This window comes from Nycticebus coucang, chromosome 3 (assembly GCF_027406575.1).
Source record: "Nycticebus coucang isolate mNycCou1 chromosome 3, mNycCou1.pri, whole genome shotgun sequence".
Lineage (NCBI taxonomy): Eukaryota > Metazoa > Chordata > Mammalia > Primates > Lorisidae > Nycticebus > Nycticebus coucang.
In genome coordinates this window covers 33,899,601-33,916,410 of record NC_069782.1, presented here as the reverse complement: position 1 = coordinate 33,916,410, position 16,810 = coordinate 33,899,601, and the positions used below count along the sequence as shown (strand labels likewise).

General features: G+C 34.1%; 2 protein-coding genes and 1 non-coding gene across 12 annotated transcripts in view; 2 read left to right on the top strand and 1 right to left on the bottom strand.

Annotated features, from left to right (window-relative positions):
• CEP290 (centrosomal protein 290) overlaps positions 1–15,392 on the bottom strand; it is a 108,021-nt gene extending 92,629 nt beyond the window's left edge. The window contains exons 1-11 of one of the 7 annotated variants that reach the window (XM_053583689.1): positions 15,343–15,392; positions 14,433–14,561; positions 14,206–14,283; positions 12,898–12,967; positions 12,559–12,605; positions 10,692–10,835; positions 5,192–5,245; positions 4,302–4,454; positions 3,745–3,927; positions 2,922–3,011; positions 462–584 (exon numbers count right to left, since the gene is read on the bottom strand). In XM_053583689.1, coding sequence (XP_053439664.1) covers positions 462–584; positions 2,922–3,011; positions 3,745–3,927; positions 4,302–4,454; positions 5,192–5,245; positions 10,692–10,835; positions 12,559–12,605; positions 12,898–12,967; positions 14,206–14,283; positions 14,433–14,534 — 1,044 coding nt within the window. In that variant the 5' untranslated portion in view covers positions 14,535–14,561; positions 15,343–15,392. Of the gene's footprint in view, positions 1–461; positions 585–2,921; positions 3,012–3,489; positions 3,666–3,744; positions 3,928–4,301; positions 4,455–5,191; positions 5,246–10,691; positions 10,836–12,558; positions 12,606–12,897; positions 12,968–14,205; positions 14,284–14,432; positions 14,562–15,125 lie in introns of those variants that run through there. The other 6 variants (XM_053583686.1, XM_053583687.1, XM_053583692.1 and 3 more) reach the window with 6 other exon arrangements.
• Positions 6,498–6,604, top strand: LOC128582718 (U6 spliceosomal RNA). The gene has a single exon (XR_008379164.1). It is a non-coding gene; the product is annotated as a U6 spliceosomal RNA (small nuclear RNA).
• A 164-nt stretch (positions 15,393–15,556) lies between the features above and the next one.
• The window catches only part of TMTC3 (transmembrane O-mannosyltransferase targeting cadherins 3), a 52,962-nt gene continuing 51,708 nt past the window's right edge, over positions 15,557–16,810 (top strand). For 2 of the 4 annotated variants that reach the window (XM_053585593.1, XM_053585594.1), the window contains exon 1: positions 15,557–15,714. The gene's annotated coding sequence lies outside the window, so the exon portion shown is untranslated. Of the gene's footprint in view, positions 15,806–16,810 lie in introns of all 4 variants that reach the window. The other 2 variants (XM_053585590.1, XM_053585591.1) reach the window with 1 other exon arrangement.

Below are 16,810 nucleotides of genomic sequence, written 5' to 3'. Positions count from 1 at the left end.
CCTAACTCTAAACTTAATTCTAAAATTAATTCTAAATATTTTCTTGAGATCAGATATTGTAAGCAATTTCAAAGTCTTCATTATATACCCAGTAGTGCAAGCTACTAGATTAGGAACAGAAGATATAATAAATAAGATATTGGGCTAGGCGTGTTGGCTCATACTGGGATGATCCCTTGAGCTAAGGAGTTTGAGAAAACCCTGAGTAAGAGCAAGGCCCCATCTCTACTAAAGATAGAAAAAAAATAATCTGAGCATTGTGCCTAGTGCCTATAGTCCCAGCTACTCAGGTTTAAGGTTGCTGTGACCTAGACTGATGCCGTGGCACTCTAGCCTGGGCAACAGTGTATGACTCTGTCCCCCCAAATAAGTAAGTAAGTAAATAAATAAGACATTGTTCAGAGTTGAAACCTTAATAAAACTGGTTGATAAACTAGTTTTAGAAGTTGAGAAGATTTTACCTGTTGTAGTGCCATAATATTACTTTTATCAGCATCAAGCTGTGCATTTTTAAGTTTTTCCCTCAGGTTATGTAACATTTGCTGATATTCAATAATTTCATCATCTTTAGAAGACAAAATTAACTAGAAAATAAACAAAATAGATATGTTACACAAGAGGAAAATGAATATGACATTCTTCACTTAGACAAATAATGTATACCATCAGTTTAAGAAAATACTGGAAAAAAAATTCTTTAGTAAGAAAGTATCAGCAATTACTGGTACAAACTTTGTTCCCTTCTTATATACAATCTGGAGTTCAAATAGGAATTGATTCCAAAATATACATTGTAATTTTCTCTTTTCAGAATTCAATCTTTGAAAAAATATCAATCTTTCAAAATTCATTTCTAAATCAAAAGTTATAAATACCTCCACACAACTGCAAAAAGTTTTATACAATTGATATATATGAAATAAACATTAAAATACCAATGACATACATAGACGATCTTGAATGAATGAAAGGAAAAACATCTTGTGTTCTTTGCAAAACCCAAATATTATGAAGATGTTTATCCCAAATCAATCTATAAATCAATTTATAATTTTAATACATACTCAGAAAAAGAATTAACTAGATATCCTATAAGAACTGAACGAGCTATTTCTCAAATCCACATTTAAAATGTTCCTAAAAAGATCTAAAATCAGAAAAATAATGGTATCAGCTTTTTTAGACATTAAGGCATATAATAACTAGTATATAATAACAAGTATATGTGGTTAGAAAATAGATCAATTTAATAAAACAAAGTCCAGAATTAAATCCAAATTCAACAAGAGTTTTGTTTTGTATATAATAAAAATGGCACATCACATGTATTTCCATATTTCCACAGGAGAAATATAATAAATGATACTTGGACAACAGAGTAGCTGTACTGTACCTATATTACACTTTTTATAGCAAAATAAATTACATATGTTTCAGTATTTTAAATGTAAAAGAAAACAGAAAAATATATAAGGAGAAAAGATGAAAAAACAAGTCTATACTTAGAAGTCTTTCTAATTATAGCACAAAGGTTAAAAGCCTTTAAAAAATAATAAATTTAACTATGCAACATAAAAAAAATTTCATAGCCAAAACTACCATAAGCAAAAAAATGTGATAAATTGGAAAAATGTGTTTGCAACAATATAACACAATTACACTTGTAGAAATTTATTCTACAAATATATTTGTGTATTTGTAAATTCATATATATATGAGACACCATTAAAATACTGTAACAGTAAAAATTGAAAATCTTGTAAACTATCACACAATAGGGAATCAATTATCAAATATTAATATGCTTATCTTCAAAGAAAAATGACATAACCATTAAAAAGAAAAAAGCAATATTTTACGTATTGATATAAAACAATTATTAAAAGATTTTTAAGTCAGAACAAAGTATACTGTATATATAACATGCTATCATTTGCCCCCAAAGAATTAAATACGGTAAAAACAAACTGTTTTTCCAGGGGCCTGTAAACTATGGCCAATGGGTCAAATCTGGCCTGCTACCTGTTTTTGTAAATAAAGTTTTACCGGAGAACAGTTCTGTTCACTCATTTAAATATTGTCTATGGCTGCCTTCATGTTATAACAATAAAGGCCGGTAGTCCTATCAGAGACCAGCTGGTCTAAAATATCTACCCTCTGGTCCTTTACATAAAGTTTACTGACCCTTGATTGATTCTATAAGCCTCATTTCCATTGCTAATGCTTTTGTTTAAAATATAGGTTATCTGAGCTCCCCATTTGATAACCAATTCTAATGTGCTAATAAGACTTACAGGAAACCTGCTAGAAGTAATGACCGTAGAAGTGATAGCTTTTAAAATTAGAACTACTCATTCAGAATCATCTCCAGTATTTTTCAAAAATACAACCATTATAATCTCAGCTTCTGACATGGTTAAGGCCAAGGAATTTTGTTGATGTTGGTGAGTGCTAAGGAGGAAGAGAGGTAGGTGTATTTTGAAACAGTTTTCCAAGGGATTCTGACAGATCTTTGCTTACTCTTACTAATTTGTCTGAGATGGAAGACTGAGTTGGAAAAACTAAAGTTATATCTGGAACTATACAACTAATATATACAAAGTAACTAAGAGGTGAGTTAAAAAAAATGAATTACATTGGGAATCATACTTTAGATGGGAAATATATTTTGGATGTAAACTTCCAACAGAAAGTTGTAAGTTCAGCTCATTGATTTGGAAGAGTTCACATGCAATAACAAATGAGCTAAAGGAGTGTACAGTATATAGTTTCAGAGCTTTTCTAGCTAAGAAATCTGATCAACTTAAAAAAAAAAACTAATAAAATGTTACTAACTAGTGTAAGACCTTTAAAGAAAAAATATGACTAAAATTTAAATCTAAACTACAAAATGAAAAAGTTATCTCAATTGAGAAAAATACCTTCCATTCTTCTACTTTTGCATTGACAGCTACCATGACTGGATCATCTTCTTCATTTTTTGCTTTCAAAAGATCTGTAAGCTCCTGCACCTAAAAGCCAAGATTTATTTGAAGAACTGATGTAAATTAGTGTAAGATAAATATATTTGTTACATACACACACGTGCATATTTACATATACATTATATAAACATAAATATATGCACACATACATATATGCATACTTACGTATATGTAATGTATTGTGGACATATATAATGTCCACATACGTATATACACATATGGACACACGTATTTGTATACACACATGTACAGATACATTACATATGCATATTTATTATTAGAGTAGTCCCGTAGTTAAAGGTGACTTTTAATGGCTTTTACATTTTTATAGTAACATAATCATCTTTTATTACCAGAGAATTATACTTTTGAACATTATTTTTAAATAGGCTTAATCCCCCATAATAATGATCAATGTATTGGTTTCTAATGTATTTATTTTTAAGATAAAATTAAATTTTATGATCCATAGGACATTCGAGCATCTTTTGTAGAAAATTCTTACAATTATGAGCTTTATAGGACTGTTGTCTACATTCTCATTCAAGTGTCATTTAATACCCTAGATGACAAGAACACAAAGCGTGAGGGGATTAGAGAAACATACATGAACAAATACATTAGCATGCCAACATATTACATTAGGACTACAGACAAAAATCACACCCTAAAAAAGTTCAAGTTCTCTCTAATCTCAAATAAATGGTAATAAGACAATACAAAGTTTACATAAATAAGTCATCCTAACAGTAATTCTTACTTGAAGTCGATAATGATTATTTTCTTTTTTTAACTGGTCCATTATATTATCTGTCTGATGCACAATAGCTTTCATCCTATTATATTCATCAGTCATCTTCTCCATTTCTTGTACAGACTCTTCCAGATTTTTTCTCATTTCTTCATTCTGAACTTCAATTTTCTCATTAGCTTCTGTTAAAGTCTGAAACAGTTAAAGACGTTATGCTTAAAATATCATTTTTTTTATGAAACTGAAACGTAAACCAAATTAAAACTAAATGAAGCCATTAAGTGTCCACTAAAAAAAGAGAATTTTTTATGGACCTTTAGTATGAGTTGGTGTTGACCATTCAATTGAAATTAAATATCAAGAAAACTGTACGTAAGGCCCTCAAATAATGCCCAATGTAAGAACATACAAAAAGAATGAATAAAATGCAAAGATGCAATTTATTGAACATCTCATAAATACATAGTTGTAGATTTACCCTAAAGAATTTACATGTAGAGTTAAATTACAATGAAATTCAAGTTTTATAAGAATCATTGCTCTGAACCCCCTTCTATCTGTTTTACCTGAATTTCATCTAGATATTGGACAAGTTCATAGTTTTTTTTAGACAACTGTGATCGGTAGTCACTGTCTTCCCCTCTTCTTGATAAAAGTGTTTCTTTCTGTGAATCTATTTGTTTCTGGTAATCCATAATATCCTGACGAAGCTGTTCATTCTGAGGGTAGACCAAACACAACATTCCATCAAGGAAACCATCCATCATAAAGAAATATAATTGCATCTTCTAAACAGTGATCTCACAACAATTCTCCAAGGTTTTACTATCCTTAAAAATCTCACCTTTTTCTTTAGACGTTTGTTCTCCAGAAAGGACAGGAAAGAGGTAATTAGCAATAAGAAAAGCAATACATAATTAAAAATAATCAGAAATTAAAGAAAGCAAAAAAGAAATTTTAGGAGAATGAGATATATTATTTTGGATAACCAAAGAAATTTAACATTATCAACCAAAACAACACTTTGATTATGTTGGAAACTTAAGATCTCTTATCAGAATAAACAATGTAAAACCATTATTTGGCTTAGAAGAACCAAATAATACTCAGAATTTATGAGATTTCGTGAGTAATAGAAATTTTAAAATAATTCTGAGTAAAACAAGAGAAAGAACAGAAATTCTATTATCTATTCAATTAGCAAACTAACACAGAATAGCTTATAAAAAGAAAGATTTACCCACACAGATCTAAAAGATGAATATACTATTAATGGCCTCACATTTTGATCTGTTTTCTAATTTCCTGAAACAATGTCATATGCTAAAACTAACCAGTTTGAAAACATGAGATACTTAGAAGATTCCAGTTTGTTACAATACAAATTTATATAAACTTTTTTATTTTAACAAATATCTTTGTTGAACCACCAAAACTACTAAAACTTTTTACCAACCTCTCTTCTTAATTTGCTGTTTTCATTTTCTGCCTCTTCATTTCGAAGAGCCAACTAAAATAGTAAAAAAAAGAAAAAAAAAAAGTAAGGTAAAATTCAGCAGCAATTTAATATAAAACTAGGTATTCAGTTACAGATTTAATTTTTAAATCCTCTCCAATAGAGAATTTTTAACTAATAAACTTTTATCAACCTAAAGCATAAACAAAGACAAAATTTTCAAAAACTAAGGATTAGGAAGGAAAAAACTGGTTCAGTTTAAAAGATTAAACATACACACAGAAACACACAAAACCTCTAACCAAAAGATACAGAAACAAATTATCCTCCCTCTGCCCAAACAGCCATGGTAAAACAAATGGTTTTCCCTCCAAGATCTTCACATTTCACTGTTCTATTCTTTGCTTTCCATAAGCATTAAATTACTTAAAAAATATAAGGCATTCTTTTTAGTAAAGTATCTCAAGAATGGAAGAAAAAGTATCCAATGTACTCAGCCCTACTATGAAACTAATTTATGGCTTTCATTATGAAAGTTATAACCCAGTTATAACCTAAGAATGGGGGAAGGGGGAAAGGGAGGGGAAGGTGGGGGGAGAATGGGTGGAGGGAGGGTGATTGGTGGGATCACACCTAAGGTGCATCTTAACAAGGATACATGTGAAACTTACTAAATGTAAAACATAAATGTCTTAACACAGTAACTAAGAAAATGCCAGGAAGGCTATGTTAACCAGTGTGATGAAAATATGTCAAATGGTCTATAAAACCAGTGTATGGTGCTCCATGATTGCATTAATGTACACAGCTATGATTTAATAATAAACAAATAAATAAATAAAAAGAGAGAGTAAGGCAGAGCCCTGAGGATTTGTGGGAGCCCTTTGAACCAGTCAAGGCAGAAGTCAAATCTCATCCTGGCATTTTCAGTAATATTAATTCAACAAAATTCTTCCTACTTCAATTTAGTTTGATTGGGGTATCTGTCCCTTGCATTTGAAACCCCTTGCAGACTTCTGAGCTTGACTGGCCCAAGGAGAATCCCCACGAGAAAAATATACTCTAGGATCACAAAAACAAAGCTATTCACCTATTTTGTTTTGGTTTTTTGTTTTTTAAATTAATTTTTATTACATCGTAACTGTATACATTTAAGGGCAGTTCAACACAATAGTTTAAAAAGGCAATCTGGGGGTGGGGCCTGTGGCTCAAAGGAGTAGGGCACTGGCCCCATATACCAGAGGTGGCGGGTTCAAACCTGACCCCAGACAAAAAAAAAAAAAAAAAAAAAAAAAAAGGCAATCTGGTGCTCCTTTCGGCAGCACATATACTAAAATTACAACAATACAGAGAAGATTAGCATTGCCCCTGTGCAAGCATGACATGCAAATTCATGAAGCATTCCATATTTTTTGGAAATTAAGCTTTGTGCATCTAAAAAAAAAGAAAAAAAAAACGGCAATCTGAAATTAGACTGCCTTAAGTTTACATCCCTTGTCCACCAATTTCCAGTGAACTGTGAAAAAGTCATTTAACATCTCTATTAAATTTAGTTTTCACATTTTGTATGTTGATATAAGAATTATATAAGATGCAAAGTCCTTACCATAATGCTTAGTGAATGAAATAGCTAGAAAACTATTATGTGTTCTCTTCTCCACATTAAAATGATTTCATTAGTGACTCTTTTGTTTCTCCAAACAAGCAAAATTATCATAACCATTATGTTTTTTACCTATCCTCTATGCCTCTTTCCTCTTATGACCTTTCACTTTTCTGTTATTCCCCTTTATTCACAGAAAGATAAAATAAGAGAGGTTTATAACCATATTTAAAAGTCTTTAATAACCAAATGTAGTCTGTGATTCTTGTTGGAACTACAGATATTGGAGGTGGGAGGACAATGAAGAACATTATTGGGCTGCTAGAGGAAATCTAATTACAGACTAGATGACAGCATTGGATCAATATTAAATTTCCTCAACATGGTAATTACATTGTAGTTATGTGTCTCTTTTTCAGAAGACATGCTTAAATACTTAAAAGTGTGAAGTATCATGATATCTTTGATGAACTTCCATATGGCTCAGCAAAAACAGAGAAAGATAAATACTTCAGTGAGTACAAAGATACTGATAGAAAAATAAGCAAATGTGGCACAGTGTTAACAAGTGAATGAATCTATATGAAAGTTTTAATGGCCATTTACGGGATTTTCTTATTATCTTTACAAAGATATGACGTTTTTCAAAATAAAAAGCTTAAAGAAAGCTCATAATAAAATGCAATGCAAATCTCTCAATATTATCTAGGAGTTAAGAAACAGTCCCATTATGTTCTGAAGTGAAAAATTTTAACAAGGGAAAAACCAAAACTTAATGCTATAGTATTTAATGCTACTAATGGTTTTTTTCCGTGGCTTCTCACACATCACATTCCAATGTCTCTCCTTTCTTGAGCTTTTCCTTGAAGAACCTTTTCGTATCTCACTGCTGGATTAGACATTTCTCAGAAATATGCTTTACAAAAACTTCAGTAATATTTATGCAGATGACCCATAAATCCTCATTATCTGCCCAGTGTCTCTTGTGAATCCTATATCCACAAATATCCTTTGTGAATATGCCCATGAGGACCTCAAACCCAAAACATGTACAAAACTGAAATAATAATCTCAAACTTTCCAAACCCTTTTTGTGCTCTTTCGTAGTGAATGGCACAATCTTCCTACCTCATAGCCAAACCCAGAAAGTAGGCAGACTCTCCATTCCCCACCTTCCTCTAACAACCAGTCATTCATTATGTATAATTAATTACATCTACTTCTCTCAAATATGTCTATGTCTCTTAATACTCTCAAGAATTATCTTAATTAACACAAATTATCTTAATTAACACATAGTATTAGTATTATGTATTATAGGTATAGTAATACCTATATAGTATTAGCCCCTTTCAATCCACTCCCTACAAAGCAAGTAAATACTAGTATTAGTATTATAGGTATAGTAATACCTATATAGTATTAGTCCCTTCCAATCCACTCCCTACAAAGCAAGTAAATACTAGTACTAGTATTATAGGTACAGTAATACCTATATAGTATTAGCCCCCTTTCAATCCACTCCCTACAAAGCAAGTAAACTTTTAAAAAATTATTGATCTGATCATGATATCCTGTGCTCAAAGTTCTTCATTGGCTCATTTTAGGAAAAGGACCAAATTCTTCAAAAACTATGCTTGCTTATTTCTCCAGAGGATCATGAATATTAGAACTGGGAAGGCAGGATAGCCCAGACTCTTGAGTAAGACTGTTTGAATTCAAATTCTGGTTTTACCACTTAGCAGCTGTATAACCTTGAGCGATTAATTACTCTTTCTGTGTCTCAATTCCTTCATCTGTAGCATGGTGGATAGAAATGACCTATCTTATATGGTAAGTATGAAATAAGGACTAATGAAGTAATGCATATAAATTACCTGGAAGAAAGTAAGGACTCTATGGAAGCTGTATGTATGTGTTTCACACAAAATGAACATCATTTCCTGTATATACTGTAACATCTCTTACCTCTAACAGCGTTATCTTTTACCTAGAATATTATTTTCATAACCACCATGTATATCCACATTTCCTTTGCCAGGTTAACTTCTACTTCAAGTCTCATACATATCTACATACATATCACTCCCTAAACTTCAAGACTGATTTAGGTATCCCTCTTCAGAGTACCCCAGGGTACATCTTTATTTAACCCCTTAAGTTCATATGTCTAACATTATCCCTATGTTATGTTTATTATTAATTGTGAATATTCTTGAGAATCACAACATAGTTGCCCACTGTATTCAGAGTAATTAGCATAGTCCTTGGCATGATATAAATACTCAATATGACTGTTGAATGACTTTTAAGGACGAGGAAAGAATTGCCAACCTGTATTCATAGTCCATCTCAAGGCATCTAGCAGCTGGAAAGCTCCATCAGCCAGATATTCAAGTTTTGTGTGTGTGTGAGCGTGTGAATAAAGATGGTACTCTAAGATAGTAATTGACAAAGTAGTTCTGATTAGCTAAGAGTGTGTAGTATGAATAATAAGTAAACTGATATGTACCCTAGATAAAAGAACAAAGGTCTAAAAAAACAGACATCTTCCTAAATAATTCTATTAGTGAATAAAATAGGTTGGATCCTTTATAATTGCTAAAAATAATCCATAGGTGTATTTTATTTTGCTGAGTCCACTAAACAGAAAAACCTCTAATCGTTTATTACTAACCTTTTAGGCAGCATCAATCCATACTTTTTCCACCACAATAACTGTATTGGTAGCTAACTTTTAAATGATACTTCTAAATCAGCGGTTCTCAACCTGTGGGTCGCAACCCACAGGAACTATATTAAAGGGCCGCAGCATTAGGAAGGTTGAGAACCATTGTTCTAAATTATAGAGTAAAATACAGACCACAAGAAAGGGGATACTTGTCCTTACAAACTAATTAATGATAGACTCTCTTTAAACAGCAATGTCATCTTATAATCATTTTTGTGTACTTGAAATCTATCTATTTCTGACAATAATGGACAAAATAAGATTAACAGGAGTATACCATTAACAGTGACATTCTGCTAAGATACTAAAGTAAAAAAAGCTTTGGCCATCATGGCTGGGACAGTTATCACAGTTAGACACCAAATCTATCAAATTTACTGATAGCTAAGGTAAAATAACTATTACTAAATAAATATTAAATAAGCATGTTAAATAAATAAAATATTGAGTAAGAAGGTGAGGTAAAATAGAAAGTTTTCTGATGAGACATACAAATTACCTGCAAAAAACAACTTTTTTTCTAAAACTAAATTTAAGTGAGCACTGTATGAACTATTTTATAACTTACAAGAAGTAACACAGAGGCATTAACAAACTATGCTTGTTTTTAAAATATAATTTTAAACATGAATGCTTTACGAAACACTGGCATTAACACAACTTTACAAGAATGTATATGTATTAACAGAAAGTAAAGTACATCTGAAAACAAGGAATTTAATTAACTGAATATATCTTAAAAAATTAATTTCCAAATATACTTCTAGTATAAATATATTAAAACAAATAAATATAAGTTTTTACTCAAATCAATTATGGTAGTAAAATCACTTGTTTATGAATAACTATTAATTTCTTCATACCCATATTCAAGACCAAAGCATAAATTTTGTATATGTAATATGTTAATGTCCTGAGAAAAATGTACCTCCAAATTTAAAGAATTAATTTCCAAGTCATATTCACTAGAAGAACCTGTTCCACTATATTTTAAAGTTGTGATGACAAAATAAACAGAGACATAAAACCTTAGAAACAAGTGTTTCATTCCTCAAATATGTATACAACACAAAAACTGATACTGTTGCCAAAAATTATAAAAAGCAAAATCAGGTATTCTATTAAGGTAACCTGTATAGTTAAGATTCATTGAAAAAGCATTTTACTTGTTCATTAACTTTCTTCTCCTTCTCCAGCTCCTTTTCTATGTCCTCCAATTCTCTATCTTTTTGTTCCAATTGTTTTTCAAGTTGGCGAATTTCATCACGTAAAAACCGAGTGTCCCGTCCACCAGCAGACTGCTGAGCCATCTTAAAGCAATAAATTAAAAGTAAAAATCAATCCCCTTACATTTAGAGGTTCATTACATTTAAATTTTTATTACGCTTTAGGACAGATACATTAGCTTAAGGACCACTTTTTTAAAAAATTCAACGTATTCAAACTTCAGTTCACAGCCTGACAATTCCAAATGCTTTCCCTGAGCCACAAGTACCAAACTAAACTGCAAAGGCATACCATGTAGGCAATAAACAAACTATCAAGGCACCTCCTGAACCTCAGAGATTGAAACCAGGCTACAAACCAAATAGCTACAAAACTCTTAGAGCCTAATCGTAACACCAAACTTTGATGCTTTTAACTTCTCCTTTCCATCATAACATGGAATATTTAGACCAGTGCTATCCAATGGGACTTTTTAGGATAATGGAAATGTTCTCTGCTGTCCAGTGCAGAAGCCACTATCTCCATGTAGCTATTAAGTATGCAAAATGTGACTAATGCTACTGAAGAATGGAATTATTGATTTTAAATATATATAGGCATAAGCAGATAGTTCTCCTCAAAATCCATCAAAATCCACTGGCAATTAAAGCACGTAGCTCACAGTCTTTCATCCAAAGCCTGCCTAAGAATGTCCACATAATTTTGCTCTACTCTATTTTTTTACTTCTTTATTCAATTCACTATTGTCTCCCACTCCCATACACTAGATCATTATCCAAGTGGGAACATTCAATTTCCACTACACCTGCTCTTTGATCTAACAGGACACTTTAATTCCTTGACTTCTCTTCTCCCTCCCCATCTCTAACCTTCCCCCCACTCAACCCAATCTTGATTTCCCTACCAATTCACCTAATAGTTTATAATCCTCACTTCAACTACTTTCCTACCAATATCTTCAACGGCCCTACCCTTCTATTCTACAGTCACTGCTTTGCTAAATACTAATACAGAATCAATCCAACTTCTTAATTAAGAAGAAGTTCTTGAAAATGTGTGGCGCTTTCCCAGGAACTGGATATGCAGTAGAAGACAAGAGATAACTCATCCGAGCTCACAGTGTTAACAAGTAGAAGAATCAGGACTAGAATTCAAATATGGCCTCTCCTCTCTCTTATACTTCAAGCTTTATCTGATTTCCTTATAATGTGACCACAGCATCTCCTACTCATTCTTTTAGCAGATAACATCATCTCCAATCTCTTTAACTTTCAGGCACTGCACCTACAAACATAAAAAGCTATGTACACACCCACTCTTCTACCCCCTCCTAATATAAAGGGGGAGGGTCTTCCTCATTTTAAAGGCTAATCAATTTGTACAACTTTCTACCATCTCAGAAATTTCAATGTATTTAGTTCCTCAACAATACATTCATACTGTAGACCTTGGCTTTGTCAAAAGTTACTTCTCCTATAATACCCTTCTGTCACTATACCTCAAATCTCTACCCATCCTCTACTTTAGTTACTAGTAATCCTTCTCTATACTCCCTTAAACTATAAGCTCCATCCAGCTACTATTTTTATTGTATTCACAATTGGATGCTCAATCCTTACTAGAATTTAAGGCACATAAAAGTCACATAGAATATATACTGAGCAAATTAACAAATCAAGTAACTATGAGCACAATGTCATACTTGTGATTTTTCCAGCTATGAATAAAAAAAATTTAAATAATTCAAAATAAGAAAAATAAATGACAATTACATTTTACAATTATAAGAAATACAAAAGAACATACCTCCAGTTCATTTTCCAGTTTCATGACTTTAGTTTTTAACTGATTCTCTGTTTTAAAAAAAGACAAATGTTTCCGCTGGTTAGAGTTACCTCAAGACAAGCTTTGAAATGAATTTAATAAAAGAAAATAATTATTTTAAAGGATTCCATTATGATCACAGCAAGGCAATATATAAGAGAATAACTATTACACACTAGACCGATAAAATAGGAGTTATAAAAATATATTTTAAAATAAACTAAATACATACATTTTATAGAACATATTAAATACTCTACCTTAATGAATAAATGGAATTTATTGTTTAACCCCATAATAAACTTTTTCCAAGGCGCTTACCAAATTTTGCTTGTTCTTCTCCAGCTTTTTCAACTTCTTCCAAAGCTAGCTCTACTTCTTGAGCTTTCATCTAAACATTAAAAAAAAAAATTATTTAAATATGCCTTTATACTGGAATATAGCAATAAGTAATTCTTAGTGTCTACAATGGGCTGTACAAGGAGACATTCAGTACATATTTGTTGAATGAGTAAATGAATTATTTTCATACTTATGGTTACAATTTCTAGATTTTTTAAATTTGAAACATCTTTGATTTCTTTTACCTCAAGTCCTTAAGTCTTATATCCAGTTTTGCAACTTCTCCCTTTGCAATGTTTCTCATAATTCTTATCTGTTCCAATTGCTCTAATCTATAATTTTATATCTAAAAGCCTTCATAATTTTATGTCTAAACAGTTACAATTCCTTTTTATGACCTAAAAAACATACTTAGTTTTGCAATCCTAAGGCATATTTCTGTATCTATTAGTGTGGTTCAAAAATCTTTAACAGCCTCTCAACTGCTGACAGCACCTAATAAACCTTTATTATCTACACAAACTACCTACCGAATACTTACTTTCTTTACAACTTTCTCAACCTTTCCACGTGGAAAGAATATTTCCCATTCTCAGTATTTATTTACGATAACCACTAGCACTAGAATTCCACTACCATCTTACCATTGCCTTCCACTTATCTAAAACTACTGTTCAGTCTTTGTCCTTTATGAAGTCTTCTCATACCTGGAAAATCACTTCTCCCCACTCCAACGAATGCCTATAACAGTCACTGCCTACATTTTCACTTGGACCTCAAAATATAACTTCTACCTTTGTATACAGTTGAGATTCTGTCTCTTTTTTTTTTAAGAGACAGAATCTCATTTTGTCGCCCTCGGTAGAGTGCGTGGCGTCACAGCTCACAGCAACCTCCAGCTCGTGGGCTTAGGCGATTCTCTTGCCTCACCCCCCAAGTAGCTGGGACTACAGGCTCAGGCCACAAAGCCCGGCTATTTTTTTTTTTGTTGTTGCAGTTTGGGCGGGACGAGTTTGAACCCGCCACCCTCGCTATATGGGGCCGGCGCCCTACTCACTGAGCCACAGGCACTGCCCATTCTACCTTATTTTTAAGCCAACCATTCTGTTTCCCTTACACATTCTGTTAGAAACCTTAAGTAGAAACTGGTGATGTTTACACACTAAAATCCTTAACCCACATTTGAAAGTATTTCAGTGGTGATGTAAATATTCTAAGTACTTTCACAGACATTTAAAAAAAGATTCTTAAATTTCCTCTAATAGCCAAAACCTACTGTATACAAACCTTCATCAGTGACTGAGTAATTCTGAAAAGGTGTATTACATTTTCTTGATTTTCATTTTTTAGCTCATTTACTTCCACCTAAGTAAACAGAAAAGCAACTATTTTTTTAATTTTATAACTTTAAGCAAAATATTAAGAACTCTTCTAGTTATGCCTTTCAGTGATTTCAGGGACAACTTAACTATGGATCAACGTATATGTACATGTATTATTTATCAATTAAACACCTTGGATAAGGAAATCAATAAATTGTCTGCCAGTTCTTCCTGACGAGGTAGATCATCTGGGTCAACTTTCATTAAGTCTTTCCAGTTTATATTAGGTGGCATCTTGAATTCTTTCACTGTGCTCCGCTTCTGCAACAAAATAGGTACATACTAGCATTTTTCAGATAAACAACATTACTGTTTTTGCAATAATTTACACTTTTTACAGACTACATCACTATAACTTTCTATATTAGCAGAGCTGTGGCTCTTTATCCGCAAGACAAACAAAATGAGCAAAACACCCTTGATCAAAATTATAGCAGTCACTACAGACGCTGTGCCTACAACAAAATGACTCCTACCTTGCTAAAATAAAACTAATCCACGTGAGGACTGAGTTTCCGAGTCCCCTTCTGAACACCCCCTCCCAGCAACGCTCGCGAACGCCTACTCGTGCCAAGCGGCAGTGTGTGGAAGGCCGAAAATGACCTCTGATTAAAACAAACAGGGGTTGGAGTTAAGAAAAAAATATGCAGAAGTAAACAACTAAAACGAGTGAAGTGCGGGGAAACCAAAACTGAAGTTAAGAAGGCAGGATTGCAAACCAGAGACTAGAAGGGGCGGGGTAGCTAGGAGGTTGCAAGCCGGCCCTGAGGCTAAACCACCACAGAGTGAAGGGACTCCCGTTCCCGCTTATAAGGATCTACCCACCTAGACCAAGCCTGGCAACCAGCGGAGGTCACTCATCTACCGCACCCACCAACCTGGGCCCCACTACAGCTCCGGACAGCTCCCTAGAGCGTTTCCACGCAGACTCTGCGTCCTGCTAACTGGTCCGGAGCCAGCCAAAGCAGCCACAGCTGCTAAGTTACACCACTCCCCACCCCGCGGGGGCCAGAATAAGGTCCCGGATGCACGGGGAGCATACAGTTCACGACCGTGGGTGACGCTTTACGTTCCTATATACCGCCAGGTTCCGGTTCCTGGGACTCCGGTATTAAAGACGAGAAGGCGTGGATGAGGACTCCAAATCCCAGAGTGCAGTTCTGCCCTGAAGCTTGTGCATGCTGGGAGTTGAAGTCTCAGAAGGTAAGGTAAGGGGCTCCCGGCGTGCAGTGCGGGGCGCTGCGACCGTGCCGGGCGGTGGGGGGGACTCGGGAGGCGGGAGGGGCAGAGTCTGAGGTGCGTCCGCGCTGGTGGCCCGAAAAAGGTGGACCATGACTGTGGCTTCGGTGGCGTCACTCGCTGGGCTGCTCTTCCTGAGGTTTTCCTAAACCATTCCCTGGTGGAACCGCTCCAGGTGAAGTCGAGCTGTGGGTCAGCAGAGGGGAGCGGTCCGGGAGGTGGGAAGCTCCTGTTGGGGCCCAAGAGCCTGGCCCGGTTCTAAAGAGGTGGGAAGATTTCGCTTTCTCCTCACGCGTTTGCAAGCGGCATTCAGGGTAGTGCCTTCTGTTAAGAATGGAAGGAAGAAGTTTCAGCCTTCTTTGGTGTCAGAATCTGGGTAGAGTGGGGGCCGTGCAGCCATGCCTTGGTTTGGGTGCGAGCGAATGGAGGACACCGCATCCTCTGGCCCCTCCCGCCTTTCTTGTAACACCATTGCCTTCTCGGATAGAAGGGCTTGAAGGTTGGGGACCTGGTAAAAAGTGAAGGCTCAGGAGAGGAGAGGTTAGTGTTTTTGTTCGGGCCACTGCGTGGGTGGAGAGGGAAGGGACGGGGAACTCACCTGTACTGCTATTGTCACTTGTTTGGTTACCCAGGGCACTGTTGGGCGGTGAAAGCACCTAATCAAGTGTTTACCATTCTTAACTCTTAGGAAGTTTTGCTCATCCCACTGCTCACTGTTCTAGAGTGTAATAGACCACTCGGTAGGTTTCTTAAAAAGCTGAAGGCTTGATATCATAAATGTTATTTCCAACTACTTGGACCAGTGCCACTCATCTTTATCTTTTGTAAGCACTGATTTTTTTATTCTTTTACATAATTGACTAAATTTCCTTTGAAAATAGGAATCAATTTCTTTTTAAACCTTGAGGTTGGGCAAAACAAGAACTACCTCAGTAGGAAATAAAGATTTTGTAAGATGCATTTCAGTTATTCATGAAATTTGTAGGAATAATTTTGTATATTCCTTTTCTAAAAGATTATATGACAGAAATAGCTCATTATGTTAGTTGATCTTCACAGCAATCCGGTGAAACGTGTGCCTACATATTTTCATGTTCCATCTATGTTAAGAAACTTGAGGCTTGGAGAATTTAAGTACTGTGTTTTAATATAATGTGATTGAACACAGGTTTTAATACTGGAGCACATACCAACTGCTCTACTAAATCCCCAAACACATTGTGGGAAGCAGTATCTATAAAGTGCCTTTTCTTCTTTCTTGCTATTTCTGT